This window comes from Aureobasidium pullulans (genome assembly GCF_000721785.1).
Source record: "Aureobasidium pullulans EXF-150 unplaced genomic scaffold scaffold_5, whole genome shotgun sequence".
Lineage (NCBI taxonomy): Eukaryota > Fungi > Ascomycota > Dothideomycetes > Dothideales > Saccotheciaceae > Aureobasidium > Aureobasidium pullulans.
In genome coordinates this window covers 892,482-920,179 of record NW_021941025.1, presented here as the reverse complement: position 1 = coordinate 920,179, position 27,698 = coordinate 892,482, and the positions used below count along the sequence as shown (strand labels likewise).

Below are 27,698 nucleotides of genomic sequence, written 5' to 3'. Positions count from 1 at the left end.
ATTCCTGTTACGTGACCATGTTGTCAATAGACCAGTAACAAATATGGTTGGCGTATTTGTCAAGCCTTTACTTCGAGCGGGCAACGCTCATCACCTGTGATGAGATCTGCGAGAGCATACAAGTTGAGCCTCGTAGGGATTGGCACCGCAAGATCGCCCTATGCTAGCGTGATCATGTACGATCAACCGGGGGATGTAACCGGGTTGTTGGGAAGAGGGTTTATTGAGAGATTGGATAGTGAGACAGATATGAGAACGCCATGACAGCCGAATGTCCGAACAGCATAAGCTTGATTGCAAGGCATTGAAAACGGAACGAGCTGCAGAAAGTGGAGGCCGCCATGGCCTGCTCCACAGCCACGCCGTCTTCTGTTTGCCATCTTCGGTGCTTTCCACACTTTGCAATAGTCGAATACCAGATTGAACGTGACGTGCCAACATGCGCACTATGCAAACCAGTTGAGGCTTGATCGTGTTTTCGGTCAAAGTTGTGTCGCTCGAGCGCTCACTGTCGCTTGGTGAGGCTAAAAGCGACTTTGACCATGAGGTCCGAGTGTTATTCAGTAAGCCTGAAATCTGGCCCAGATGCTTCTGTTTGCTTGGAGTAGATCCTCTGGTGTCGCACTAGAATTAGATAGAACTCGATAGGTTTCGCTGGCACGTTTTCCCGTCATATGACAGCTGTCGTACTCCGATGACTTTCGATCACGTCCCCATATATCCCCTTACCATTCAAAGTCGTCAAAAAAGTCTACTTGATGTTTCCTACACCACGCAAGCTGAGGTAGACATCTGTACCCCAGCCAAGCAAGCTCTGTACTCTGATACCGCCACCAAAGTACTCAGCATACGCTCTGCCTAGCTTCAAGCCATAACCCAAACCCGCCAGGCTGTTTTCAGCACCGCCAGCATTTGAGAGAGCATTCAAGCCGTCGCCGTCATTAGTGCCTCCGCTGGTTATGTCGACGATCTCTTGCTCGTTGAAAGTGGTGAAGCCGAACTCCCAAAGTTTGGCATAAGCCGCGGGGGGTATACCGCCCCCTCGATCACGAATGCGGATAGTGACGCCTGGAGTGGACTTGTCCAGTGGGCGGATGTTTGCTGAGGCGGCGTTGGCAGGCCTCTGTGATGCACTAGCCGCATCCACAGAACCTTGGTCATAGTTGGTAATGCCATCAGGCTTCCCCTTTGATTCTTCTGGGGTTGGAGCAATCGTCACTTCAATTGGGTGGCGTTCGTTTCCCTTCTCGATGGTTGCTCTGAAGGCGTTCTTCAAGAGCTCTGTGATGATGTACTCCAGATGCATTGGAATGTGGGCCAGAGTCGTTTCCGCCTCGCCACGAATGACGACAGAGGGCCGTACGCCATATTTGAACTCGCAGATATCGCCGACAAGGCCTTCGCAATGTCTAATGATATCTACAGGCTTCAGCTTCGTATCGATTACACCAATATATGTTGAGTCGATGTGCGAGTCCTGTTCCGAGAGGTCAAGATGAGGCTTGGAGGAGAAGTGCAGAGCGATGTGCTGCTCGGCAATCAGGCGGGTGCCTATTCTCGCGCGCAAGTGTTCGTCGAGGAACTTTGTCACCTCGTTTGGGCTGATGTATTTCCTCGCTTCGAGGAAGCCACGTGCGAGGATGGAAATGGTGTTGGAGTGCGTCTGGACCAGATCGGCCATGACACTTGTGAACTGTATTTCCTCCTCGAGTGTCTTGATCTCCTTCGAGGCATAGGGCAAGAGTGTGGACAAGGAGTGGACGTAGTTGTTGTGGATCTTGGACACGTTTGGGTTGGCGACTACGATGAAGGGCAGGTTGCGAAGAGACTGGATGCGATGGGCGAGTCGCGATGGTAGGATTGAGAGGGTGAAGTTGGCCGAGTCGAGTAATTGCTCGGTCGAGAGAGGTGGCCGGCCGGACCTAGAAGGTGCCTTGTCAGTCATAAGGTACTTGGAGCTCTCGTCGACGACCGACTCACTTGGCCAGGTCTGCTAAAGTCAATGGGTGTAAGGGCCTACCAGCCAGCCGAGCGACTTCGCCGTCTGTGACCTTCTTCTTCTTGAGTCCGTTGTCGGGTATTCGGAGCGTCCTTGTCGCGGATAGCCGTCTTGTGGTATTGGGACCCGAGAAGCAGGAGGACCTCCACCAGCGGCTTCCTATACCTATACGGTTCATTGCGACGACCAAGATGCGCGATGATCCGTTGGCTTCATGTTACGGAGTGTCAACTTGCAAGTGCATTTTATCTGGGCCCACAAGGCTATGACGCAGGGCTGCGATACATCGTCACGCCTCACGTGCTTGATGGGGAGGCCTGATGAGAAGCATACCAACCCCTTAGGGCGCAACATGACTGTGTATCTGGTGATTACTAGGCCATCTGTCACAGAGAATACCATGTCTGCATTGGTGTTTCGAGCTGTTGGGCACAATCTGTGAGGCCATATGGCCACATCACACGACTCCGGCCTTATCGCACTGCATAGCGCCGGCCATATCGCCGAGTGCAACCGAGAGGTCGTGTTTGGGTATGGTATATTGTTTATCGTATCCTAAAGGTTCCCTCCCATATCTATGTCATATTCGTCGTCGATCAAAAGCACGGCATGTCTTGGTCGGCCCGCTCTACTGGGTTCTGACCTCTCCGTCGTTCTCAACGTTGATATGGTCGTTGGACGAGAGGGTGTGGACCTTGTCTTCAGGGAACTCGGCACTGTTGTGTGTCAACTAATGTGTATGCAAAGCCAGGAAGGTTCTTGTAGAAGAGAGACATACGTGAAGCCCTTGATCAGCTTGAACTCGGTGGTAATCTTGCCGCCCTGCTCGGTGACTTGCTTCTTGGCGCTGCCATGGTCAATATAGGTAGGCTGAACTTGGATATGGGCACTCTTACGAGTCGAGCTGGGAGGCATCGGCACCTTCCTTGAGGGAAACCTAGGCAGGTTAGCTACGCGTCTGCCTGGTTAAGCTTGTTCACTGGTGGGCTTACGTTGATCGAAGGCATGTTGATTTGAGGAGTATGAGTGAAGCGTGAGCTTGATGTGGTAGAAAGGGTATGTCGGAGAGAAGAATGCAGAAGATAGTTGAGAGAGTTGGCTTTCAAGAAGAAGGTGGGCATGAAGCAGCGGACAGTTGCCAATCTCACTTCTAAACCCGCTTCGACCCCTCCGCTGCGCGTTGACGTAGCTTCCTCTATTTACCATGAGCACGTGAAGAACGCCGCCGAAGTGCACGGTCGATCTTGATTTGTGCCCGTTGGACACAAACTCACCAACAGCGCTCTATTGGCTAACCATGCAGACGATCACCTTCTGCCACTTGTGACGAGGCTGTTCCCAGCATATACACAGAGATCAAGCCGGCATCATGCGTGCTGGCAGCTGCTTTGTTGACAAGGACCCCTCAAATGGGCTGGGGAAGCCGCGGCAGGGCGTCTGAGCACGGAGAGCAGATAAGATAAGGGCAAGAACGCCAAGAGTGCGGCCGCCTTCCGATCGAGGGTCCCGGGCCAGGGCTTTCTTCGAAAAGTTCAGGTCTTTAACATTTTCTGAGCTTTGCCGCCGTCAGCAGTCTTGTTACGCCGTACAAGATGTCGGAAAACCAAACCAACCGGCCGCATCGCGCGACCAAGGAGAAGAAGGCAGCACATACCGGCGACCGTAATCCGAAAGCCTTTGCCTTTTCGCGTCCTGGAAAATTGCAGAAGCAGGCCGCTCGTTCTCACGATGTACGACTAAGACGAGGCTCATTATTCGTCACTTTCTAACACAAGCCAGGTCAAAGAGAAGCGATTGCACGTTCCCTTGGTCGATCGTTTGCCCGAAGAGGCCCCTCCCATTGTCGTCGGTGTCGTTGGTCCGCCAGGAGTAGGCAAGACAACTCTCATCAAGTCACTCGTCCGAAGATACACCAAGCAACCCATCACTCAGCCCGTCGGTCCCATTACTGTTGTCACATCCAAGAGGAGGCGACTCACGTTTATGGAATGCCCGGCTGATTCCCTGGCCGCTATGATGGACGTGGCCAAGGTCGTCGACATTGTCCTGCTCATGATCGATGGAAACTATGGATTCGAGATGGAGACAATGGAGTTCTTGAACGTCCTCTCTTCCAGTGGTATGCCTGGTAACGTTTTTGGCATTCTGACCCATCTGGATCTTTTCCGCAAGCAGGAAGCCCTCAAGGCACAGAAGAAGCGCCTGAAGCACCGTTTCTGGAGCGAACTGTACTCGGGAGCCAAACTCTTCTACCTTTCCGGTGTCGTCAACGGTAGATACCCCGACCGCGAAGTCCTCAATCTCTCACGTTTCTTGTCCGTCATGAAGAACCCCCGTCCTCTTGTTTGGCGTAACAGCCATCCCTACGCTCTAGCCGACCGCTTCCTCGACATCACTCCTCCTACAAAGATTGAAGAAGACCCTAAATGCGACCGTACCGTCGCTCTATATGGCTACCTCCGTGGCACCAACTTTCCCGCCAACGGTGCCAGAGTTCACGTGCCTGGTGTTGGTGATCTCAGTGTCTCCAATATTGAGGCTCTGCCCGATCCATGTCCCACCCCATTCCTCGACCAAGCAATCGCCAAGGCTACGGGCAAGTCCGGAAGAAGAAGGCTAGGAGAAAAGCAAAAGCTCATCTACGCTCCCATGTCCGATGTTGGTGGTGTACTTGTCGACAAGGACGCTGTATATGTCGACATCAAAAGCCAGACATTTGACCCTGAAGATGACGAGCAAGAGCGAGGACTAGGAGAACAAATGGTCGTTGGTTTGCAAGGAGGTCGCAGACTGCTTGGACAGGCCGAGGGCGGTTTACAACTTTTCGGCGATGGCGAGAGGTTGACTGGCGAAGACCTTGGTCGCAAATCTGCCCGTGTCTTATCAAGAAGAATCGATGACGATGAGGCAAGCCCAGAAGACGAGGGCTTCGAGAGCGGCGAGGACGAAGACGAAGAGTTCCAGAGTGGAGACTCCGATGCTGACGAGGACGCCGAAGAAGACATGCTTGTTCCCGCGCCCAAGCGTAGAGAGGCCAGCCCTGACGCGACCGGCGAGGAGATTGCTTTTGCCGACAGTGATTCTGATCTTGGTTCCATGTCCGAAGCCGAAGATGTCAGCGACCCAGAAGACTACGATGAGGACGCCGAATACAGTGAAGATGAAGATGGAAATCTCCGCTGGAAGAAAAACATGACCGAACGTGCCGCTGCTTTGCACCAACGCAAGATGCCCTACCGCACCGTCGAGCTCGCCCGTCTCTTGTATAACGATATGCTGTCCACAGCCCAGGTTTTGCGACAATGGCGTGGCGAAGAAGACGAGGAGGACGATATTGAAAATGAGGATGAGGAGGATTTGTTCGAGAGAAAGAAGCCTACAGAGTCCGAAGCTGCCCTCGACCGCCACATCCCAGTATACAACAGGGCGGAGCTCGAAGAGAAATGGACAGACGAAGAAAACCTGGAAGCCATCCGGTCCCGATTTGCATCCGGTCATATGCTCAATGGAGGAGAAGACGATGATGACTCTGAAGCCGAGTTCAATGGCATCGAAGACGACGACGATGAGGGCGACGGTGCTTTCCAGGATCTAGAGACTGGCGAAGTCCATGGCGATGATAACGAGGCTCCAACGAATGGCGCCGATGGCGAGGAGGAGCCGGATCTGGACGCCGAGCGTGAGCGCAACGCCAGAAGGAAGGAAGAGCTCAAGCTTCGTTTCGAAGAGGAAGACAAAGAGGGCTTCGCAAACGACAAGGGCAACGCAAAACGCGAGACTGCCGGTGATGATGAGTTCGGCGAAGATGACTGGTACGACGCACAAAAGGCGCTTATTCAGAAACAGCTCGATATCAACCGCGCCGAATTCGACGCATTAGATGAGCAATCTCGAGTCCGGGTTGAGGGTCACAAAGCAGGCACATACGCTCGCATCGTTCTGGAGAACGTACCTTGCGAATTCGTGGAAAAGTTCAACCCTCGCTTCCCTGTTCTCATCGGTGGTCTGGCTCCTACGGAAGACCGTTTCGGTTACGTTCAGATCCGTATCAAGCGTCACAGATGGCACAAGAAGATTCTCAAGACGAATGATCCTCTGATCTTCTCTCTTGGCTGGAGACGCTTCCAGAGCATGCCAATGTACAGTATTTCGGACTCAAGAACAAGGAACCGCATGCTCAAATACACACCGGAGCACATGCATTGTTTCGGAACCTTCTACGGACCGCTAATTGCACCCAACACTGGTTTCTGTTGCGTTCAGTCCTTCTCCAACAAGAACCCTGGATTCAGAATTGCCGCAACCGGTGTGGTCTTGAATGTCGACGAGTCGACCGAGATTGTCAAGAAGCTGAAGTTGACTGGTCATCCATACAAGATCTTCAAGAACACCGCCTTCATCAAGGACATGTTCAGCACTTCTCTCGAAATTGCCAAATTTGAAGGCGCTAGCGTACGCACTGTCTCCGGTATCCGTGGTCAAATCAAGAAGGCGCTCAGCAAGCCCGAGGGCAACTTCCGTGCCACTTTCGAAGACAAAATCCTCATGTCAGACATTGTGTTCTTGAGAGCATGGTACCCTGTCAAGCCTCACCGTTATTACAACCCGGTGACCAACTTGCTGGATGCCGACGTGAACAGCGAAGGTTGGCAAGGAATGCGCCTTACCGGTCAAGTCCGCCACGCCCTCGACATCGCCACACCCAAGGACAAAAACTCAGCCTACCGCACCATCGAGCGTCAAGAACGTCACTTCAACCCTCTACGTGTACCTCGCAAGGTCGCTGCTGAGCTCCCATTCAAGTCCCAGATCGTCCAAATGAAGCCGCAGAAGAAGGAGACATACATGCAGAAGCGTGCTGTGGTCGCCGGCAAGGATGAGAAGGAGGCCAGAAGACTCTTGCAACAAGTTCAGACGTTGAGAAACGAGAAGGTCGCGAAGCGCCGTGCTAAGCAGGAAGAGCGCAAGCAGCCTTACCGTGCCAAGGTTGCCGAGAACATTGAGAAGAGAGCGGAGAGAGAGAAGAAGGAGAAGGAAGAATACTGGCGCAGAGAAGGCAAAAAGAGAAAGGGCTGGAATGATGGCGAGGGTGGTGGTGGCGGTAAGAGAAGAAAGGGATGAGCATATGTTTTGTAATCTGTTCAAAAGCGAGTCCATATATAAGCATTTGTTAGGCGTCAAAGAAAGGTGTTTTCCTCCAATTCGCATGCTCGTGTACGTTTTAGGATAGAGACCGCACCAAAACCGAAGCCCCCACCCGAGAAAGTGCTGCTGGCATGCTAGCTATGGAAATGCAAGATGTTTTCGTTAGCTGATCACATGCACCACTCAGGTCTTCGTTAATACCCAGTTTGGAAACCATACGTTGCGTGAACACCATCTTGCATCTCGATAGCCGAGAGGCCAAGGTAAGAATCGGAAGCTTGCAGACCTGAGCACTTCAAGTGAAGATGCTCTTGACTGCCTTCTTCACCAAATCGTCCTCTTTCTTTTCCATATCTTGAGCATCAGTGTAGAAGCGCCGTCCGAAGTCGAGGTCGATCTTGGAGATGTCAACCCACCAGGGGCCGCGATAGTACAAGCGAGCGCCCAGATACAGCACAACGATTGCCACAACCGATACATAGTTTCTGCTACAGTCAGGTTGGTGCAAAGATTCCAGAGTGGCATGGAACTTACGCGAAGAATGTCTTTGCGGACGAGGACTCGCCGAGGGGCCAGACAGAGAGATAAAACTCAACGACAAGAAGGATTATGCACCAAGCCAACCCCCACCATGCAGCATAAGGATACGTCCAGGACTTCCAGGGTAGTTCATCCACCGAACGACCTTGGGTCTTCCAGGCGAGACGGAAGCGAATATGAGATAAGCATATTGAACCCCAGCAGAAAAGGGTGAAAAGCGAAGTCAGGTCGGAGAACCAAGTGAAGACCTCAGCGCCAGAGTTATTGACATTAAGATACGCTAGGCCACCACCTATGATTAGCGTAGGTACGATACCATACCATGGACGACCAGTCTTATCTGCCTTGGCAAATCGCTTAGGTGCCATACCCAACTGAGCCAGGCCCATAAGAGTGCGTGCCCCCGCATAACAGGAGATACTGCCAGTCGAGACAACCGAAAGGAAGATGATTGCATTCATGATATGTGCCAAAACTGGGATGCCCGCGTTGCGGTAAGCGATGACAAAGGGCGAGGCATTGGTGCCTGAGCCTCCAAATAAGTTTTCGTCATATGGAGAGACACATATGGTTATCATCAACGATCCAAGGATATAGAAGAGCGAAAGGCGTAGCCAGATGGACCCAACAGCTTTGGGCACAGATTTTCGTGGATTTGCTGTCTCGGCTGCAACAAGGCCACAGTTCTCGGATCCTGACATAGCAAAGATACAAGTAGGCATGACACTCAAGAAGCCTTTGAATCCATTGGTAAATCCTCCAGTTTGGTTCCAGTACCGGAAGCCGATAGCGTCGCCCGTGGGTGCTCCACCAGCTGATATGACTAGTAGATTTTAGCTCACGACTACAGGGTACGGTAGTTCCTTTCTTACCGATCATTGAAATGATGACTACGAAGATCCATCCAAACTTGATGAGCGAGCAAACTACTTCGATCTCGCCGAAAACAGTCACCGCACCAACATTGATCAAGATGATGACGATCCAGAAAACTGTGATCCAAACAGCAACTGGCACTTTGTCGGTCCAGAACGACAAGACCGTGACCACTCCCTGGTACGTCAAATTAGTGAGAGGCTGCGGGTGGCGACAATGTACCCACTTGGAGCTCGTTCGCGATGGTAATCCAGTATGAAATCCAGTAAGCCCAACCAAGAGCAAAGGCCATGCTAGGACAGACGAACTTGCCAGCCCACTGTACGTACGCAGAAGGTAAAGGATACATAACGGCCATCTCTCCTATTGAATGGGTTACAGACCAAATCATAGATCCTGACAATAAGTAGCCGATGAAGATAGCCGCGGGTCCTCCGTTGGTAAGTGATGTACCGCTTCCAAGCCATAGACCCATGCCGATAGAAGACCCAAGAGCAATCATGGTGATATGGCGTGTACTCAGACTTCGCTGCAGCTCCGAGTCGGCTCCATGATCCAGAGTGTCGAAGATATTGCCATGCTCGATCTCTGGCGAACGTGAGATCGGCTCGGCTACGAGAGGGTACTTGTTTTCGCCCATGCTATCAAACGAGGATGAACAGTACGTATAGTGTACTTGAAGGAACTTGAAGAGATGGGTCGGCTTTTATAACATGAGGTATCAACCAGGAGAGCCAGATGCCTCGAGACAGGCACTGACCTGCCTATGTCCTTATCGAAGAGAACCCCGATCCGGGCGACACGCCGTGAGGCCAAGAGATAGGCATTCCTATTCGAAGTTCGTGCCACAGGACCATTGTTGGGATCCTGTAATAATTCAGCTGGCTTTCGCCAATGGTAGACGCGCAATCTATCATCGAACCGGATGGCTTCGACGCCTAGCTTCGGGACCCGACATGAGAGTTAGTTACCCTAGTACATACAGAATCTCTTGTCAGGGCGGAAAAGATTGTGCAAGAACTCACTTGTTGGACACCTACAGAACACTCAGACAGTTCATGTGTTGCCAGACGCGGATGTTGAAGGCATCAGAAGGTAACGGACAACGATCACATTCAAACAAAGCAATGCCTGATAGGTTAAGCTGAGACCGAACAAAATTCGCCTGATAACAAGGGTACTATCCTGACTTCTGTTTGGTGAGGATCCTTCGATATGCACAGATAAGCCTCTGTGACCAGATAACAAGCATTCACGATGGAGTCTTAAACATCCAAGGCGTAGCAGCTCGGATTACCTCCCACCAGCCAATTCGAGCTTACAGATGAGTAACGATTATTGTAGTTACACGGACTGGATTTGTCCGAGAATGAGGACTGGAGCTGATGTACTCTAGCAGATATGGATATGTTTGAGGTGTGAGGAAAGAGCGACGATAAGTTGCGTTGCGCTTGATCCCAAGAGTGGGAGCGCGGCTCTTGGCAACACCATCTCCAGTCAACCTCCTGCCTGACTCCCCACTGCTCATTCACATACCGCATACCACATACTATGCTCACCTCATTGCTCCCTCGGTTGACCAGTGCTTTGCTTGATATGCGCCGTCTCTAGGCTTGCAGTTCTGCCCCATACGCATCGCACGAAAAGGCTCGCTTTCGCCGTCGATCGGATCTTCTTACACGCAATATCACAGGGCTGTGAAGGCGTTAGTCGACAGCAGGCCTGCTTAGCAACAGACAGATAGACAGCAACCAGGAAAACAACGAGGGCTTCGGCCGAAGAGATGCAAGGGTAGGTAATAAGGCCTTCGCAACTACTGATACCACCACATCATCAAGAGGCTGAGCCAATGGGTTGGACGGGTCGGTGATGAGGATGTACAAAAGACTTGCGAGTCACCAACGAGAAGCAACGACTTCTGCAGAAACAGTAAAGCAAGTCCTGTTACATCGTGCTACTCCAGACATGCTTGAAGCAAACGAGTTCACAAGAAGGTCAACAACAAACAACACGTACAGGATTGACCATCTGGTTTGGGAACCTAGCTAAGCATGTCTGTTCAGAGTCGTTCCAGGCATCGGACCATATACTGGTCTACCACAATGGATCAGGGGAAGTCGGAAACCTGGGCTGCAGATGTGTCATCGGCCAGGATACGCCGCTGCCACGGTGAAGCGACTCGCATGCGCCACTGTTGAGCCCGGGATTCAAGCAAAACCCAGTGAGTGTGATCTTCAAGGCACAATTTGTGTGAAGGATGAACGCGTGGATATGTCTGCTTTAGTGTGCACGTGAAACAACTCGTTTGAGTTTCATGATTGCCCCACAATTCGATCGACCTTCGCCCAAAGCTCGACCACTTGACAAGCAACTAACATATTTCGATCGACTACGTGTTGCAGTACAAAAGGTTCACATCCTGGGCCCATTCTCCAAACGCACATCTCTCATTCTTTCTCCTTTCACCACACACTCACTCACTTCCAAAACAAATTCTTTGCGAATTTCCACCTTTCGTTTACCATCAACAACCGCCATATCACCATGCGTTACACTACTGCCACTGTTGCTCTCGCACTTGCAGCCGGTGCAGTTGCCGCTCCTCAGGGTGTTGTCTATGTCACCAGCGTCGTCGAGCAGACTACTACTTGGGTAAGCGTTGAACGAACGTCCTTGTGTCGGGATTGGAAGCTGATTCGTTGTGTTAGTGTCCTGCTGGAGCCACTATCACCCACGCAAGCGGTACCACCGTTCTGACTGCTGCCACCATGATGACACTTCCTGTGGTTTCCACAACTGCAACTGCTCCTGTTTCTTCTGCATCTGCCTCTTCGGTATCTTCAGTCCCTACTGCTGGCTCATACGAGTCTGCACCCGTCTCGTCTGCTGTGGTTCTCTCGACTTCTTCCGTGGTCACTGGCGCTATCATCTCGTCCATTCCTGCTTCAAGCCCCGTCTCGCCTGAGGAAACCTCCAGCATGCCTGTCGCAGTCTCATCAAACTCTGTTTCCGTCCCATCGGTCGCAACTGCGACCCCTATCATCCCCGGCGCTGCCTATGGTTCTTCTGCCCCTTACCCCGTCTCATCGGCTACTGGCGCAGTTGGCTACGCTCAGCCCTCCGGTGTGGCTGGTGCTTCTGGTAACGCTCAGCCTTCTGGTATTGCTGGCGCCACTGGCTCTTCGTCGGGCGCCAACCCTTCCTCGACATACACTGGCGCTGCCTCGCGCAACTTGGCTGGTGCCACTGGCCTCTTCGCTGTTGCCGCTGCCTTTCTTGCTCTCGCTTAAGTGCCCTGAGCATATATTCCCGTCGTTCAGCGTTTTCCGCTAAGAACATGAGATGTGGAAGTGTGTTTTGTTTTACGCCAATGATACCATCAAGCGCTGCTGGGAAAGCAGTGTCTTTTCTTCTTTCGACCCATCGGGGGTCTGTTCTTGTCCTTCAACTGCGCATAATGTGTAAAGAGGGGTTTTGTAGTTTGGCCAACTCGAGTCGTCTGCTCGACGTCGGGCTGCACATACATGTTAAAATTAAATTTCCGGAGACCGATTGTACATCATACCACTCTTCTGATTTCAATCGCGTTTTTCGCTGGCTTCTGTAATGATCTCTATTTCTTGACCCTTCTTGACTGACATCTCGAGCTAATATGGACGATACTAGCAATTGCGTGATGTGCTTGATAGGGTTTCCATTGTGAACGAATGCAAGGACTTTCCGAGCTCCATGCATCTAAATATCATGAACCACGTCTTCAGAAACTCAGCACGGAAGGCGAATGTTAGAAAGCTTCACGCGGGAAATGTGTTTCGATCTTAATCATTGATTTTGGTCCATGCTCGCTGTTCATCAAGCCTGCGCATCGGTCGTCTTCACTCTCTTCAACTCTCTCTCATCACCTATCGGGCCCTCAAGCTTCCGCTTCTCTGCGTTCTCCTTGTCTCTTCTTCTCGCTTCACGTTCTTTCTCCTTCCGTAAAGCTTTACTCTCAAACTCATGCCAGTCGCCTTCCAGATTCTTCAACTCTATCACCTTTTGTGCCTTGGGTTCTTCAGTTGCAAAGTACGGATGCTCCAAGACTTCGCTGGCAGTAGGCCTCTTTTCGGGATCGAAGATGAACATGGCGCTCAGGAGTTCAAATGCTGCTGTCGACACACGCTCTTGATATTTCTCGGTGAACGTGGATGGCACTTTGTGCATCGGCCGCAGGAGCTCATACCAAGCAAGGTCCACGATTCCGGGCCAGTCTGATCGCGAGGGCGTGCCGAGAACGTTATAGATCTTGTCAAGTTGATTGATCTCACCACCATCTCCTGGGAAGATGGCATGTTTGGTAAAGATTTCGACCAAGACACAAGCTGCCGACCAAATATCGACAGCTGGCCCGTACTGCGTCTCTCCCAGCAACAACTCTGGTGATCGGTACCAGATTGTGATGACTCGGTTGGTGTAATCCTGCTTTCGTTTTGCGTTCTTGTTATAGAAACGCGCAAGTCCAAAGTCTGCCAACTTCAGCTCGCCGTTACGAGACACAAGGATATTGGCCGCCTTGATGTCGCGATGGAGTACACCGCGCTTGTGAAGATAATCAAGTCCCTCGAAGAGCTGTTTTGCCAGGTCCTTTTTATGTCCCTCAGTGAGCACAAATGACGGATGGTTCAACAAGCCCGTCAAGTCGTGAGAGAGATACTCGAAAATCATGAAACAGTCATTTCGTTCGACCATAACTTCCTGCAACTTCACTACGTTTGTGTGGTTGAGAGATTGTAGAAGTTTGATCTCGCGAATCGCCGTGACTGGGAAGCCGTCGCGCTCTCCTTCCATTCTTATTTTCTTGAGAGCAACCTTGTCACCAGTATAGACGTGGACGGCCTTGTATACTTTTCCGTAGGTTCCAGATCCGACGACTGATTCGTTACCAGTCTTGCGGTAGTAGACCGAGTCTGAGGCAGCAAAATCTGTCGTCAACTTTGGCTTAGGCTTCAGTCGTTTGCGCATGACTATCTCTTTTCTGGTGCGCGGCGCAGCTAGGGGTGCTGGCCTGTGAGGAGCTGAGGGATCTGTTCTCCCTGCCATACCCTTGATGGAAAAGCTAATGCCCGACTTCCTCTTCTCGGTTTCATCCTCAGCTCGAAGATCCTTGGGCGGCCTGAAAGGATTGTCGTCATCATCAACAGAATCTGTCGTTGACCTAGGCGCAAGAGGAGTCTCGGTGCCAGATATCGAGTTCTCACGCTTGGATACTACTTTTCCGCCTCTGCTGCCGCTTGAGGGAGTCCAAGAAAGATTTGAGAAGTGGCCACCACGACCACCTCTACTAGCAGGAGGCGCAGGCGCCGGGGCGGGAACTGGAGGCCGTTGAGAATTGTTGTATCCCCTGGAGGGAGGTTGGCCACGGTATGTGTGCTGAGGCGGATATGCCGACATCGGTGGCTGGGCGACATAATGCTGTGGTGGTGGCGGTTGTTGTTGTTGAGCTTGGTAATAAGGACTTGCAGCGGGAGGCGGATAGTTCTGTTGATAATAGGGAGAAGGAGCAGCCGAATAAGCGGCATGTGTAGGAGAACTAATTTTTTTTCAATCAGCTTTAGTCAGTGAGCATGCAAGATCCAAACATACCCGTGGTAGCTCGCATAGGCGGCCTGTGGGGGATATGTACGGCCATAAGGAGACTGAGCATGAGGCGGAGAAGGTCCAGCGGGTGGGTATTGCGGCGACTGAGAGTAGCGCGGGTCTACGTACGAGCGAGGAGGGATTGGCTGGCGAGGAGGGCCACCTCTGCCGTACATGGCGTCTGGTTCACGCCCGTCGCGATAACGTTCTCTTCTGTCGTGGTAATCGCGTCGACCTCCTCGGTCGTAGTCTCGGCTGCGACCGTAATCTCCGTCGTAATCTCTTCCGTAGTCTCTATCTCTGTCTCTATCTCTTTCTCTTTCTCTTTCGCTCTCGCGGTAACGAGGCGGGTCCTGTCTGTAAGGCCGACGGCTATCTGGTCGAGGTGACCTGGAAGAGCGACGAGAATGCGCCGATGGGCCCCGACGTCTGCTAGACTTTGCTTCTTCGGGACGAGCAGTGGTCGCAAGCTGCGAGATCAGGTCGTCCGACGGGGAGTCAGAACGTCGGGCGTCACGAGGGGGTGAGCGTGTTGGAGGTTTGCTATGACGAGAGGCGTAATTATTGGCAGGACGACCACGAGCCGAATGGCCTGAATGGCGATACTCTCTGGTTGGTGGGGGCGAGTATCTGCGACGGTCGTTGTAGCGGTCTCTTTCAGATGGATATCTCGGTTGGCGTGAGCTGTAGCGAGATTCGATTGAACGGGAACGTCGTCTTGTCGGATATGTGCCCGGCGACTGTGGTCTACGAGCTGGTTGAGCTCGATCGGAATATGGCCGCTGAGCGTATGAGCGTGGAGGTCGAGGGGAATAATCTCGAGCTGAACGCTTGGCGTATCTCGAGCTGGTGGATGGAGCTGGCGAGGGACTTGCACGTCTCGTGTTCAGCGACGACGGCACAGCAGGATCGTCGGCCAGTGGAGGCGGTGGTTGGGTGCGAGCCGAGTCGTGATGGTGATGTTGATGATGGTGGTGACGATGGCGGTAATGAGCAGGTCGTTCGTGGTTGGGGTCTTGGGCCCTGTGTGCAGATGTTGAGCGAGGGCGGTGGTTATGCGATGTGGAAGGATATGGTGCGCGGCCTCGACCAGCGGGTGCAGTGGGCGACGGTGATAGCTTACTATCACGCTCTCTGCTTCTGCTTGGAAAATCACGTCCACGTCGCCCGTGCTCTGTTTCGTTGCCTGCCATGGGGAAAGGACATAAATTCAAGTCCGACAGCGAACGCGGCCACCGAGACAGCCTTGAAGCCCACGCGCCAATGACACGGCAGTGACAGCAATCCTCTTGACTCAGATACGACGTGCCAACGGCGACAGCAGTAGCATTTGCGCAAGCGGTACAGGTGCAGAAGGGGAAAGGGGCTTAAGAATGAATGGAGTGATCAAGTTTCCCTCACCTGTCGAATTGATCAGAGCGACAACTCTTGCTTCAGACGCGCTCTCTTGCCCAACATGGCCGAGCGAGGCGTTCCCCGCCGCTTACGCCTACCCGAAGCTTAAGCGACCTCCATCGACACCAATTGAAGCTGCTCAGTCTAGAGTGATTATTAGTATATCTTCACTTGCGGGCTCCTTGTCAAGTGAGCCAGCCATGTTACCTGCTTGGGGTGCTCCTGCAGACCGACCTCGTCTGGCTTCCGTCATGGTCGTGATCCGAATCTAATATTCACCCGCAATGCCAGTCACTCAAATCCAATATCCAAACTTCCCTTTCATGTCACTCGCCATGACTAGAAGAATGCTGCAACCTGGCCCCGTACCCTGAAAGGGCATCTTGTTAGCTTCTGAACAAAGCCAGGTCAATCTATGGTCGTTGTGCGGGTGATCAGATCTCGGTGCTCCAATTGCCTTCTAGCAAGGAAATGATGGGATCAATTCCAGAGTATCATACTGTCGAGTGCAAGCTTCGTCCTCATAAAGTGAATTATGATCAGTGAGTGTTGCGAAGCAGTATTGCTGATGTTCCTGCTGCATTCAAAAATGCAAGGAAACTGGCGCAGCGAGAGGCCAGACAGATGGTCCTGCCGAGCAGATGGAACAGGTGGTCAAGAGAGGCTAAGCCAGATCACAGACTCAACGTGTTAGCTGGATGAAGGACGTGGCCTCCAGAGGAAAGTGTTGCAAGCGAAGCCATCACGTCTCTTGAGCGACGTCAGAAACACGAGTTAGTTGCGGCTCGGAGGACAAGAAGATCTAACTAGGTAGGTGGTTGGGCGCAGGCACGGCAACAAGAGGCGCGGGTTGCACGAGTCAAGACGGAGGGGAGGATACAAAGGGCTGAAAAGAGCAAAAGTCAAGATAGAACAGAGAACAGCTTGTCGGGCAGGATGTGATGGTCGCTTTGGTGCGGCGTGGTGTCAAGCAGGCTGGCTGGTTGACAAGTTGGAAGGGCACTGGAGCGGCTGCCTGTGTTGGCCCTGTTGGGCGGTGGAATGCGTGCGCACGAGCCATGTGTGCTCTAGCTTGTTTAGCTCCAGGGCTTCGGGAAGGCGTGACTCAAAGAGAAAAAGTTTGGCGAGACCGGCGGGGCTCATGATGCAGCAGGAAGAATACTCGTACTGATGCCCGCTGCCTCTCAATCGCAGCCATGTCTCTGTAAATCTAGACAGACCGTAATGGACTTTCTCTTCTACCACATACAAGCTTCGCATTCAAACTACTTCCTCTAGGACGTGAACAATCATCTAGGCTCAATCTTCTTTCTACACCATCCACTACCTCGTGGACCGCCAGCACAATCACAAGCTCATATCCATAACTCTGGACAACCACAAGCTCATACCCACAACTCTGGACAATCGCAAGCTCATATCCACAACTCTCGACCGTCGCCGCCATGGACCAACAACCAAACTCGCCCATCAGGCCCAAGCACATCCCTTCGCACATGATCAACGGCTCTTCTCCCCTCGTCTCGCAGGAGAACCGGGATGCGCGTGAGAGGGAGAACGCCTTCAAGTCCATCAAGTCCTCGATGGGCCCCAAGAAAGAGCCTCTCGATCTCGAGGGCAACTACTTCCAACCTCAGACCCACGCTCAGCCGCGCGACAAGCGCCCTTCGAGGCTGGCAAACCTGGACGAGGTTGACGCCAGAGACCCGCGTGACGACTGGGCTTCCCAGCAGACTAGCCGAGCCAGCAGCCCCTACACCCTCGCTCCTACCATCGATTTCGATGGTCTCAGTTGGCCCAGTATGCTTTAGTCAGCTTCCCATCGCTTTTCCACATCTGACAACTCTCTAGGCACTGGCACTCGCGAAAGACTCGAGTCCACCCCCGAAGAGGCCGCCGCCCGCCTAGAGAAGCTCTCGGGAGCAGTCCGTACACTTCTCGAATGCATCGGAGAGGACCCTGAAAGAGAAGGTCTCCATGGCACACCCATGCGTTATGCAAAGGCCATGATGTACTTCACCAAGGGCTACGAGGAGAACCTGAGAGACATTGTTAATGGCGCAGTCTTCCACGAGGACCACGACGAGCTCGTCATTGTAAAGGACATTGAAGTCTTCAGCCTTTGCGAGCATCACTTGGTCCCCTTCACCGGAAAGGTAAGATTGAAAGCAGACACGGTCGAGAAGCTCTCTGACTTGTCTAGATGCACATCGGCTATATTCCTAATGGTCGTGTTATCGGCCTTTCCAAACTCGCACGTATCGCCGAGATGTTCTCCCGCCGCTTACAGGTCCAAGAGCGCCTGACCAAGCAAGTCGCCCTCGCCCTCTCCGAGGTCCTTCAGCCTCAAGGTGTCGCCGTTGTCATGGAATCAAGCCATTTGTGCATGGTAATGCGTGGTGTTCAGAAGACCAGCGCTACAACCACCACCAGCTGTATGCTCGGTAGAATGAGATCTACCGCCAAGACGAGAGAGGAGTTCTTGAATTTGATCAACAGAAAGTAGACAAGCAAACAAGGGTCAGCATTCGGTGATAGACAGGCGCAGGCGTTCCTCGGAGTACATGGATTTCAGATGAAGGATGAATGGCCACTCAACAGCCAGGTTACGGAATGATACCACTCAACGATCGTAAGTAAATGAACGAATTTTGCATATTTTTCTCTTTCTCAAGTCATGTCGATGCGCATATACGTCTTACGAAATCAATCATCGCTTAGAGCTCACTTCCTTCTCTCACTGTGGAACTCGTTCGTGGTTCTGATGAGAACCCACTTCACTCACTACTGAAAAGTGAAGCGCCAAATCATTCACACCGTTTTCTTGCTGCTATTGTCGAGAGCTGCACCGTGTGACAACAGCTCTCCAATATCCCGACGCTTCTTATTGTCGACTTGTAATCCATAAATCGAGTCACGACCGCACTTCGCATTTGCGCGCTTACGAAAAACATTCCTGATCAAACATTCGACAACGAGATCGAATCTAGCATCCACCACGATGACAGACGATAACAGAGCTACTCGAAAGCGCGAATTGAGCGAATCTCCTGAACCAGCAAAAGACGGTGGCTTTGGTGCTCTTTCCAACAAGAGGCGCTTCATCCTTGATAACGAACCGCTGCAGACCACGAACGATCGCAAACATCTGGAGGGCGAAACATTCAACGCGCTCGATGTGCTCGCCCAAGTCGCTGCTGCAGCTCCGCGTCTTCCAATCGTCAGAAATCGCAAACGCGTAATTCTCAAGACACCGACTCCACCTCCTCAAGTCAAGACATTCAACCTTCTGACTGGTCTTGTTTCGCATGTCGATATCTTGCTTCAAGTCACAAGCTATCTTCCACCACAGACGCTGCTTAATCTATACAGCATCTCCGCGCCCTTCCACTATGTCATGGATAGTCACTTTACAGCGTTCATCAAGGCCGCCACGCACACATGGGCTCCCGATGCAGACCGATACTTCCCTTGGTGGTGTTACCGTCAGCTCTGCATCGAAGATCCTGCTTTGCGTCGCGCTAGACCCGACCGCCGAAGCGTGAGTTGGAACGATTTCACTCCCAAGCCGGAGTCGGACACGTCTTCTCAGGACAAGTTCGATGGATCTGACACCCACACTTCCAATTCTGGAGACAGTCCAAACAGCATCAAGTCTGAGAGCCAAGCCGAAACAAAGGCAAGAGTCAGCAAGCTGGTCAAACATCGTCAGACAATCGCCGCACCAGTGCCAGGCTTTCGATGGCTGAAGATGGTGGTGTATCGTGAATCAGTTTGTCGAGAAATTGTAGGTTGGCTCGCAGCCCACGGCCATCGCATCCCGCGTCTGGAAGGTGTTGATGCTCTCAAGGTAAGCTGTCATCGACCTTGTCTGGATTTTTCAGATCTGACCGCTTTCACAGAAAATGTGGTTTCTTCTCGATGTTCCTGTCAACGGGCCGCGCATAGCCTTGATACACAACACTATCTACTTCACCAAGGAGACGCTCGCCGTGTTGCAACTCTTTTTCATCAAACTCGACATGCTTTATTGCAATCCAGTACACTTCTATGGCGGTGAGGCATCTATGCGTGAGATGCTGCTCGCCGAGAGAAGCCTCACCACCCTTTGGAACTATCTGCGCGGTGCGGATGGCACTTCAAAGCTTGACACCATGCGCCTCTGGATCAGACATCGCTACAAGAGACCACAGCCCATCAGACCGATGACTAGCGAGGCGCACGAGGAGCATCTGGCAAAGTTGAGCATGCCGATCATGGGCGTTCCTGCACAACTCGTCGGTCGCTGGGGCTACGAATGTTGGGGCCTAGGACAGACCAAGTTGTTGCGCCCTGACGAATTGGTATTGAAGGAAGCTGTCAGACGTCGTGCTGGTCTCCAGAGAATGTTCCTGTCTTATCTTTCCTACGGATATCTCGATGCAGACCTCAATCCTCTGCCGACCAATGTCAAACCTGAAGATGTCGTTCTCAGTATGATTCGCAGAAAGAAGCACAGGGAGCTGAAGGCAAAAGAGTCCGATGGTATGGACATTGACAAGAAAGAGGAGGACGAGAAACCTGCTCGGGGCCAAGGCTCTACATCGTTGGAAGACAGAATTAGGGCCATGCTCGCTGAGAGACACGGCTGATGGCAGCCAAAACAGGTTTACCAGAAGAAACTTAGTTATGTAATGACGCGGATTTGTACAAGTCATCGCTGCATCCTAAACATGTCTCATAGACCGAGCGAGTCATCCATCGTCAATGTTTGCCATGTTCCATTGTTCAAATGTGCTGGCTGAACCAGTTCAGGAAGGTGAACATACTTGCCTTTGGAGTTCTCTCGAGACTCGTGTAGTTAACATACTGTAAATATGTTAGTAAATTTGCCTTCCCTCGATGATAGAACGGATGTCTCACCTGGAGTCCAAATCGTGTGTTGAGACCAGATCCCCACTCAAAGTTGTCAAAGATGGCCCAGCCAAATGCTCCTGTCACATTGACACCGTCGTAATGAATCGACGCAAGGATGTTGTCGAGGTATGACTATAGGCAATCAGTACCGAACGTGTGTTATGTGGTGAACAGACTTACCTGGTAATAGTCTGCGCGTCTCAGGTCCCACAAAATCGTGTTGAGTGACGATAGCGCTGCTTCCCCTGGCTCAGCAAAACCGAACTCAGTAACCATAATATCAGGCACACTCGGAAACAACTCAGTCGTGATCTTCTTCAGGAAGCGACGGAGACCAACAGGAGCACTGTACAACCAATTGGCACCCCCATCTGCAGAGGGCCCAATAGGGAAACCATCTGGGGCTGTGGACTGCGAGCCAGCACACTCAGGGTATCCGGGATACGAGCTGTTGCTAGTGCAAGCCTCGAGATCATCGATGCCAGAGGCGTAGAAAGACGTATACCCGTCCAAGGCGAAGAAGTCACATGAACCCTTCACCAGTGCCTTTTCTTCGTCTGTGAATGTGGGAAGAGTATCACCTAAGGTCTGGCGAAGACTTTCTGGGTAGTCGCCATCTTTCCAGACTGGGTCATTGAACCAACCAAGAACAAAGTCGTAGTTTCTCTGCACAGCCACCGCATCAGCTGACGAGGTTGTGTTTGGCTCGAAGTAGTTGGCCGAATTCTTGAATGTGATTCGACCTCGGCCTTTGAAGTCCTCGTGATACCTGTAGGTAAAATGAATTAAAACCTGTTTCAATGATGGGGACCTTCTTACCATTTGGCTACGCGAGCATGAGCAAGCAGGGTGTAGTGCCCACAAAGGAACCTTGCTTCCAGGCCTCCAGTGACATTGTTGTAAGCAGGATAGTATTTTCCAGCCGGGTATGAAGCATACTGCCAGTTACAATACTGCGGTTCGTTGATGGTGAACCACGTTTCCACGTACTGGTCGTATCTTTGTATGATGAACGTTGCGAAGTTGAAGAAGTCGTCAACAATTTGTGGGTCGGTCCAAGCACCGTACTCGTTGAACAACGCCAATGGTGTGTCCCAATGGAAAAGTGTGATGGCTGGCTTTATACCGTTCTTGACTAGCTCGGCAACCACGTCGTCGTAGTGGTGAACTCCTTCCCCGTTGATCGGTCCCTTTCCGAACGGGAAGATTCGAGGCCAGGAAATGGAAGGACTGAAGACGGGAACGCCCAGTGTTTTCAGACGAGCAAAATCCTGCTTATATAGATAGTAGTGCTCGGCTACGACATCACCTGTGGTATTGTCGGCGACTTGATTAGGTACCCTATGAGCCAGTAAGTCCCAGATCGATGGGCCTTTTCCCTCGGCATTTGCTGCACCCTATGTTACGTAAGTAGGTGTCCTCTAGCGATACTGACTGGCATACCTCGATCTGATATGCAGACGAAGCAACACCCCAAATAAAGTTTTCAGGCAGTTTCGCATTGCTCAAATTTGCTTCGTAGCTTGGTATGTAAGGATGCATAACACCTGGCCTTGCCAAGGGTGACGACTCAGGGGTAGGCGAGACGGTCGTAGTCACAGGCCCAGCCGCAATTGGGCCGACTTGTTGCCAGAGAGCAGCCAGACGTTCGTTCGAGAAATCGGTCTGGACCGAGTACGTGCTTGCCAGGGAGTAATTGAATGAGTTGGTTGCAAAGGTTGTCGAAACACCAGTAGGATCATGGAAGCTGATGGTAGAAGCGTTGGCGGATGCGGTAGCATTGCCATATTGAGCAGCCACCACAGATGGCACACAGGCCAATGCTGCGAAGAGTGACCTCTTGCTGCTGATACTTATCATGGTGTTGTTCGGGATGTGATAACCAACGCTATAACCATAGTGAGTGGTACGGTACCATCAACTTATATGTTTGACCATCTTGCAGCACGTCAGTCGATACTGTGCAAGGATCCGTTCTTCATGCATGGCGTTTGCGGAGTAGATGCTCCATACGAAGCGAGTGAGGGGAACTGAGGGGAATGAAGTAGATCGACTTCAATCCATTGGTGGAACTCAGATCACACTCGCAACATGGTCAAGGATATCTCTTTGGTTTTTGGCCGATGCTCTGTCACGAGATCTTCGGGCCAGATTGGGAGTGGTGGTCGATGCGGCATTCTTGGCAACAAGGAATGGTCGTGAGTTTAGCCTGATTGTTGAAAGGGAAACAGCAGCCAAAAAAACGAGAATCGAAATAAAAGACTTTAATTCTTACAGCATAACCTTTTGCCGGGGCCAATACCCAGGGTATATTATTGGCTTCCTCTCAGTACATCACCAAATTCGTCATAAACATACAGGTTGTTGACAGAGTCATCTATTTCTTCTGCTTCTTCTTGGGTGGCTCATCGTTGGAAGGCTTGCTCTTGGGCTTACCCTTACCGACCAGTGCTCTCAGATCGATAGGCTCGTCGTCATCGTCTTCGTCGGACATGTCTTCGAAATCCATCTCAGACATGTCTTCCATCTCTTGGGCTTGGGCTGTGTGGTGGTTAGTAAGGTCCGTAGTTGGAGATGGATAGTGGAGTCTTACTGAAGTACTTGATGGCGTTAGGCCACACGTCCTCGGCGATAAGCTGGGCGAGCTCATCGCCCTCTGGGTGGACTTCATCGTCTCCCGACATGTCGGCCATGTCCTCCTCTTCGGGTTCGGGGCTCTCGACTCTCTCGCCCTTTGATCTTCTGTCCTGGCGCTGCTTGTACTCCTTGTTGGCCTGTGCTGACTCGTCGGCAGAAATGTAGCGGGTGGCAGAGACGAAACCAAACCAGGTGAAGAAAGAAGTGTTGTCAGCATTCCAGTTCTCGATCATGTCAACGAGCTTGTTGTGAGCGGGGAAATCCTTCTTCTTCATGTTTCCAGCCTTCTTGCGAGCCTCGAAGACGGCATAGGCGGCGTCGGTAAGACCCTCGGTGGGATCCTTGGCGTCCTTCCAATCAATCTTGACGGGCTCAGAGACGAGACCAGACCAGCCATCGTTGGATCTTCTGTACCAGAACTTCTTCTCGAGGACGGAGTTGGTGAAGTAGTCATTGTCATCGAATTCGAAGCGGATGACAATGCTGCGGGGGTCACCAGCCTCGGCATCAATCTTCTCGGGGCCCATGGGGATCTCGAAGCGCTTGACATCGAGGCTCTTCAGCTTGGCGAAGATGTTTGCATCGTTGGGAGTGATGTAGCGATCAACATCGGGGGGAGACTGCTCGAAGACGAGAGGCCAGAAGTTCTCGATCTTGGAGATGACCTCTTGACGCTTAGCGTAGAGGGGAGCGGTGCTAATATATTGCTTGGCCACTGCATGAATGCTTGTCAGACCACGTTCCAACGACGAGCTACTCGTAGTCAGTCTTGAAGAACGTACAGATTTCGCGGTCGACCTCGTCGAATTGAGTCTCGAGCAGAGCGAGGTCCTCGTAGTATACAGGTACTTGATCTTCGGCCATTGTGATATGAACGAAAGGATTTCGAGTATGTGTGTAAAAGTCGAGTCGAGGTCAGGCAAGAGGTCACAAAATTTTGGAGGCCTCGGTCGCGCAAGCTCCACACACACGTCAGTCAGGGTCCAGCGTGCAGGTGCAGTCGTGCTCTTTTCCTGGGGCTTGTCGGACGACCAAAACGTCGCTTTCGAGGAGGGCCGACTCGACCTCTCCTGCATCACACAACTCACCTGATGTCGCCGCATCTACATCGTGACTTGCACACTGTCCGGTAGGGAAGCTGTTTGTTGGCCGCATGTTCACGATAATATATTTCTCGTATATATAGTTTCGTAAACATCCATTTCCATCAAGATGTTGAACCACTCATTCAGAATGAAGGCCTCGCAGCCCTTGCTTTGTAGGGCTGTATCGTCAATACGCCCGATGACTCGCACAACATGGATGTCAAAACGAAGAAGCATCTCAATAGTCCCACCTCCGTGGCGCCCTGCTTCCGTCCTGGATAAGTACGGAATGCAAAACCTTCACTACTTTCTCGTGCTAATGTTTTGCAGATGGGTTGAACGAGAAGCGAGGCCTATTAGTCTACGCCAGCTCACCTTCTTCGGCCGACTCTTGACTGATACGCGGTTACTTGGATCAGCCAACTATGTTCGACTCGAGCTGCCTACTAGGTGACTATGCTTCCGAACCACGTATCCACACCACTTTATTGACTGTCGGCTAGAATCGCACACAGACTCCGAGACATGCAAACATTACCTTACGCTGCTCTGGTCAACCCACACATTAGCCATGTGTACGAACTTTATTACTCGGCATTCGAAAAGCTACGAAAAGTTCCAGAAATAAAGACTCTGGAAGATAACGATAGGTTTTGTGACGTTGTTCGAGAACAACTAAGGGATCATCTCAGCGTTATCCCGCGTCTGGCCATGGGAGTCTTGGAGATATCCGAAGCCATCCCTAGCGACCAATGCGACAAGTTGGTGAACTCGCTTTTGAGATCGAGAATCAGCCGTCGTGTCATTGCTGAACAACATTGTGCCCTGACGAAAGCCTACCACTCGCCCGATCATCTCCCGCCCGCGGCAAAGCTTCACCCCGAGCATGGTGATGAATTTGTGGGTGAGATCTTCCTCCGGTGTAATGCGAAGGAGATCGTCCAGGACTGCGCAGATACGATCAGTGATCTCGCAAGACAGGCATACGGCTCAGATGTTGCGCTACCCGAGGTCGTCATTCAAGGAGCCGAGGACATATTCTTCCCTTACATCCCCAGTCACTTGGAATACATCATTGGCGAACTATTGCGAAACTCCTTCCAAGCTACCGTCGAACGACATGGTCACAAGCCTCCTCCGATTGAGGTACTGATATGCGAGGCTGCACAACATGTCATTATCCGGGTATCGGACCAAGGAGGTGGTATTGACAGGGAGGGCCTTCCAAATTTGTGGTCGTTCAGCAAAGGTCCGGAACGAAACAGAAGACTACGGAATCTAGAGCAAGTCCCCAAATTGGCGGCTACACTTCAGGACCTGAAAGTGCCCGACTCAGAGTCATCCGACGAGCTACACGACCAAAGGCAAACACGATTTGATCACTCTCTGGGGTCACTCTCTGGCAGACACCCCGACCTCCGTCTGGGGATTGGCCTTCCCATGAGCCGTATCTTTGCCGAATACTGGGCTGGTAGCCTCGAAATCCATAACTTGGAAGGATATGGTGTAGATGCTTTCCTGCAGATCAGCAAACTCGGCAACAAGAACGAAACCTTGAGCACAAGAACTAGCATGGACGCGCTATAAGATCAATCGCCTTGTCGCACGAACATATTCATCTTGCGGTCCCGCATTGATCCACATGGAGTAGACGAAGAACTCGTGGCGATCAAGTATGCACAGAAGTTCCCTTACAACAACCGCCCCTGAGAAGGGGCGCACGACCGGGAGCCTCGCTGTGGCTCCAAAAAAGCCAACAAAACTCAAGACAAGCCCGTTTCGGGTTCAGAGAAATCGATATCTACATCATCGTCTCCCACGCTATCAGGTCCAACCACATATTCTTACGAGATCTCGAGGAGCCTCCAGCAACAGTGACTAAGGACACTTACTCGCACTCAGCAAAGGCTACAACAGTATTGTCGCAGCACAAGTATTATCGTAACGAGACTATGATCAAAGGAGTTTTATAGACAGAAATAGAAGCATGCTAGAACTTTGACACACGCACTCTCACTCTCTCTTTCTCTCTCCTGCCGGTGTCAACATTATGGAGGCCTAGAACTCGGTAAAAGTAGACTGTTCAGTTTGCACCCCAGCTGTGACTGTCAGACGAACGAAGGGTTTGGAGCGTATATTGAGGTGAGGAGTGTATTGCATAACTATGAATCAGAGTTGCATAAATCCCCAGATTCAGGGTGCGGGACGGCCACCTAAGTGACCTTGAGGCTTGTACCTTGACGCTGATAGTATTGCTGGCTTCAAGCTCTCTCAGTCTGCCGAACAAATCACAAACAAAATGCATTCGTCACTGGTGCGGATACAGAATGTCTTCGGCTTCTTCACGACCGTTGCCTTCAGTCTGGGCATGCTGATAGCGCTGAGTGTGGTTGCGTCGCATCAGAACCCATCAGCAGAGCTCGAGTTGCGCAACGTTCAAGTGTAAGCACCGATTTTATCACTGTTCTAGCACTATCTGACGAGTACAAAGTGTCAAGGGCCGTCCCCACTACTACAGCACCAAGAAGGAGGAATATGCGCACATCAAGTTCGACCTCGAGACTGGTATGCGACACCCTTCCCCTTACTGAAGACACGAGCCTCTAACATTACGACTCTTTTGCAGATCTCACATCCCTCTTCTCCTGGAACACCAAGCAAGTCTTTGTCTACGTGACTGCGACCTTCCCTTCCAAGTCTCCTCTTTCTCCTCCCTCGGAAGCAATCATCTGGGACGCCATCATCCCAGCCCCTTCGGAGCCCTGGCACGAGAACACCTACATCCACCCGCAGAAGAACCGCAAGCAACCCAGCCGTCGCCAAAACACCGCCGCAGCAAACCACAAGGCCTACCCTGAGGGCGCCGCTCCCGGCATCCTGAAGCTGTCAAACCAAAAGCCCAAATACCAAATCACGACTCCGTGGTCAAAGATTGGTGGTGCGGAAAACTGTACGTTACAGTTGAAGTACAATGTGCAGCCTTGGGTGGGTGCTCTGTATTGGAGTTCGCCTAGACCGTTTGGAATGTGGGAGGGTCTGCAGGGTGCTATGAGTGATGTCTTCCAGATGCCTTTTGTCAAGAACTCTGCTCAGGCTTCCAAGAGCAGAGAGGAGCTCAAGACCGAAACTGGTGGCGAGAGGAACAGAGGAAGCCCCGCTTGAATGTGTGGACAAAAGGGATGCCCTCTTTGCAGCAACCTACTTCTACATTGTTAATGAAGCAACCTTATTTTCTGACCCGTGTTCTTGGTCAACATTTGCACTTCACACGTGGAGAAGGTTCTGGATGGTTTGAGATGCTCCGTAAAGAGGGCGCTTGCTTTGCATTGTGCTCCCTGCGAACAAACAAACAAAAAAGCAAGCCAACAAGAGTAGTTCTGACACAATTAAAGGGTGGAAAGAAAAGATTGGGTATTTTGAGCATCTCTGAAACAACTCCTTTCTTTATTGGCAAACCCCGTCGTGATTCTCATAACTCAAGTTTCCCAGACGCCATCCTTATGCTACGC

The 27,698-nt window shown here is 51.7% G+C and overlaps 12 protein-coding genes across 12 annotated transcripts; 6 read left to right on the top strand and 6 right to left on the bottom strand.

The window, feature by feature from the left end:
- Positions 1-596: 596 nt before the first annotated feature.
- Positions 597-2,483, bottom strand: M438DRAFT_178913 (kinase isozyme 4). Its single transcript, XM_029899178.1, has 2 exons — positions 1,981-2,483; positions 597-1,922 (listed from the first exon to the last, which is right to left on the bottom strand). The coding sequence occupies exons 1-2, from the start codon at positions 2,175-2,177 to the stop codon at positions 752-754; spliced, it is 1,368 nt and encodes a 455-aa protein (XP_029762776.1). The 5' UTR covers positions 2,178-2,483; the 3' UTR covers positions 597-751.
- A 144-nt stretch (positions 2,484-2,627) lies between these two features.
- On the bottom strand, positions 2,628-3,006 carry M438DRAFT_333479 (uncharacterized protein; the record flags this gene model as incomplete). Its single annotated transcript, XM_029903611.1, has 4 exons — positions 2,628-2,715; positions 2,778-2,846; positions 2,896-2,936; positions 2,992-3,006. The coding sequence occupies 4 exons, from the start codon at positions 3,004-3,006 to the stop codon at positions 2,628-2,630; spliced, it is 213 nt and encodes a 70-aa protein (XP_029762775.1).
- Positions 3,007-3,396: 390 nt separating this feature from the next.
- M438DRAFT_293212 (putative ribosome biogenesis protein) lies at positions 3,397-7,254 on the top strand. Its single transcript, XM_029901811.1, has 2 exons — positions 3,397-3,729; positions 3,779-7,254. Exons 1-2 carry the CDS (start codon positions 3,592-3,594, stop codon positions 7,118-7,120), a joined length of 3,480 nt encoding a protein of 1,159 aa, XP_029762774.1. The 5' UTR covers positions 3,397-3,591; the 3' UTR covers positions 7,121-7,254.
- A 141-nt stretch (positions 7,255-7,395) lies between these two features.
- On the bottom strand, positions 7,396-9,369 carry M438DRAFT_363752 (amino acid transporter). The gene is made up of 4 exons (XM_029907667.1): positions 8,787-9,369; positions 8,557-8,737; positions 7,679-8,507; positions 7,396-7,629 (listed from the first exon to the last, which is right to left on the bottom strand). The coding sequence occupies exons 1-4, from the start codon at positions 9,198-9,200 to the stop codon at positions 7,440-7,442; spliced, it is 1,614 nt and encodes a 537-aa protein (XP_029762773.1). The 5' UTR covers positions 9,201-9,369; the 3' UTR covers positions 7,396-7,439.
- A 1,735-nt stretch (positions 9,370-11,104) lies between these two features.
- Positions 11,105-11,850, top strand: M438DRAFT_333476 (uncharacterized protein; the record flags this gene model as incomplete). The annotated part of the gene is made up of 2 exons (XM_029903610.1): positions 11,105-11,212; positions 11,269-11,850. The coding sequence occupies 2 exons, from the start codon at positions 11,105-11,107 to the stop codon at positions 11,848-11,850; spliced, it is 690 nt and encodes a 229-aa protein (XP_029762772.1).
- A 562-nt stretch (positions 11,851-12,412) lies between these two features.
- M438DRAFT_333475 (Pkinase-domain-containing protein) lies at positions 12,413-15,369 on the bottom strand (the record flags this gene model as incomplete). Its single annotated transcript, XM_029903609.1, has 2 exons — positions 12,413-14,129; positions 14,183-15,369. The coding sequence occupies 2 exons, from the start codon at positions 15,367-15,369 to the stop codon at positions 12,413-12,415; spliced, it is 2,904 nt and encodes a 967-aa protein (XP_029762771.1).
- A 1,504-nt stretch (positions 15,370-16,873) lies between these two features.
- M438DRAFT_344011 (putative GTP cyclohydrolase I) lies at positions 16,874-18,229 on the top strand. The gene is made up of 3 exons (XM_029905120.1): positions 16,874-17,371; positions 17,423-17,727; positions 17,775-18,229. The coding sequence occupies exons 1-3, from the start codon at positions 17,017-17,019 to the stop codon at positions 18,075-18,077; spliced, it is 963 nt and encodes a 320-aa protein (XP_029762770.1). The 5' UTR covers positions 16,874-17,016; the 3' UTR covers positions 18,078-18,229.
- Positions 18,230-18,292: 63 nt separating this feature from the next.
- M438DRAFT_404171 (uncharacterized protein) lies at positions 18,293-20,202 on the top strand (the record flags this gene model as incomplete). Its single annotated transcript, XM_029909713.1, has 2 exons — positions 18,293-19,421; positions 19,474-20,202. The coding sequence occupies exons 1-2, from the start codon at positions 18,573-18,575 to the stop codon at positions 20,200-20,202; spliced, it is 1,578 nt and encodes a 525-aa protein (XP_029762769.1). The 5' UTR covers positions 18,293-18,572.
- Positions 20,203-20,338: 136 nt separating this feature from the next.
- M438DRAFT_353696 (glycoside hydrolase) lies at positions 20,339-22,327 on the bottom strand (the record flags this gene model as incomplete). The annotated part of the gene is made up of 5 exons (XM_029906895.1): positions 20,339-20,419; positions 20,474-20,599; positions 20,648-21,236; positions 21,287-21,864; positions 21,911-22,327. The coding sequence occupies 5 exons, from the start codon at positions 22,325-22,327 to the stop codon at positions 20,339-20,341; spliced, it is 1,791 nt and encodes a 596-aa protein (XP_029762768.1).
- Positions 22,328-22,541: 214 nt separating this feature from the next.
- Positions 22,542-23,970, bottom strand: M438DRAFT_344007 (nucleosome assembly protein family; the record flags this gene model as incomplete). The annotated part of the gene is made up of 3 exons (XM_029905119.1): positions 22,542-23,008; positions 23,061-23,819; positions 23,887-23,970. Coding segments are annotated over 3 exons (1,007 nt in total), but the record flags the coding sequence as incomplete, so codon positions are not given.
- A 226-nt stretch (positions 23,971-24,196) lies between these two features.
- On the top strand, positions 24,197-26,199 carry M438DRAFT_344006 (pyruvate dehydrogenase kinase). Its single transcript, XM_029905118.1, has 3 exons — positions 24,197-24,471; positions 24,520-24,639; positions 24,693-26,199. The coding sequence occupies exons 1-3, from the start codon at positions 24,338-24,340 to the stop codon at positions 25,774-25,776; spliced, it is 1,338 nt and encodes a 445-aa protein (XP_029762766.1). The 5' UTR covers positions 24,197-24,337; the 3' UTR covers positions 25,777-26,199.
- A 289-nt stretch (positions 26,200-26,488) lies between these two features.
- Positions 26,489-27,351, top strand: M438DRAFT_269515 (signal peptidase 22 kDa subunit; the record flags this gene model as incomplete). Its single annotated transcript, XM_029900331.1, has 3 exons — positions 26,489-26,631; positions 26,681-26,754; positions 26,816-27,351. 3 exons carry the CDS (start codon positions 26,489-26,491, stop codon positions 27,349-27,351), a joined length of 753 nt encoding a protein of 250 aa, XP_029762765.1.
- Positions 27,352-27,698: the final 347 nt, after the last annotated feature.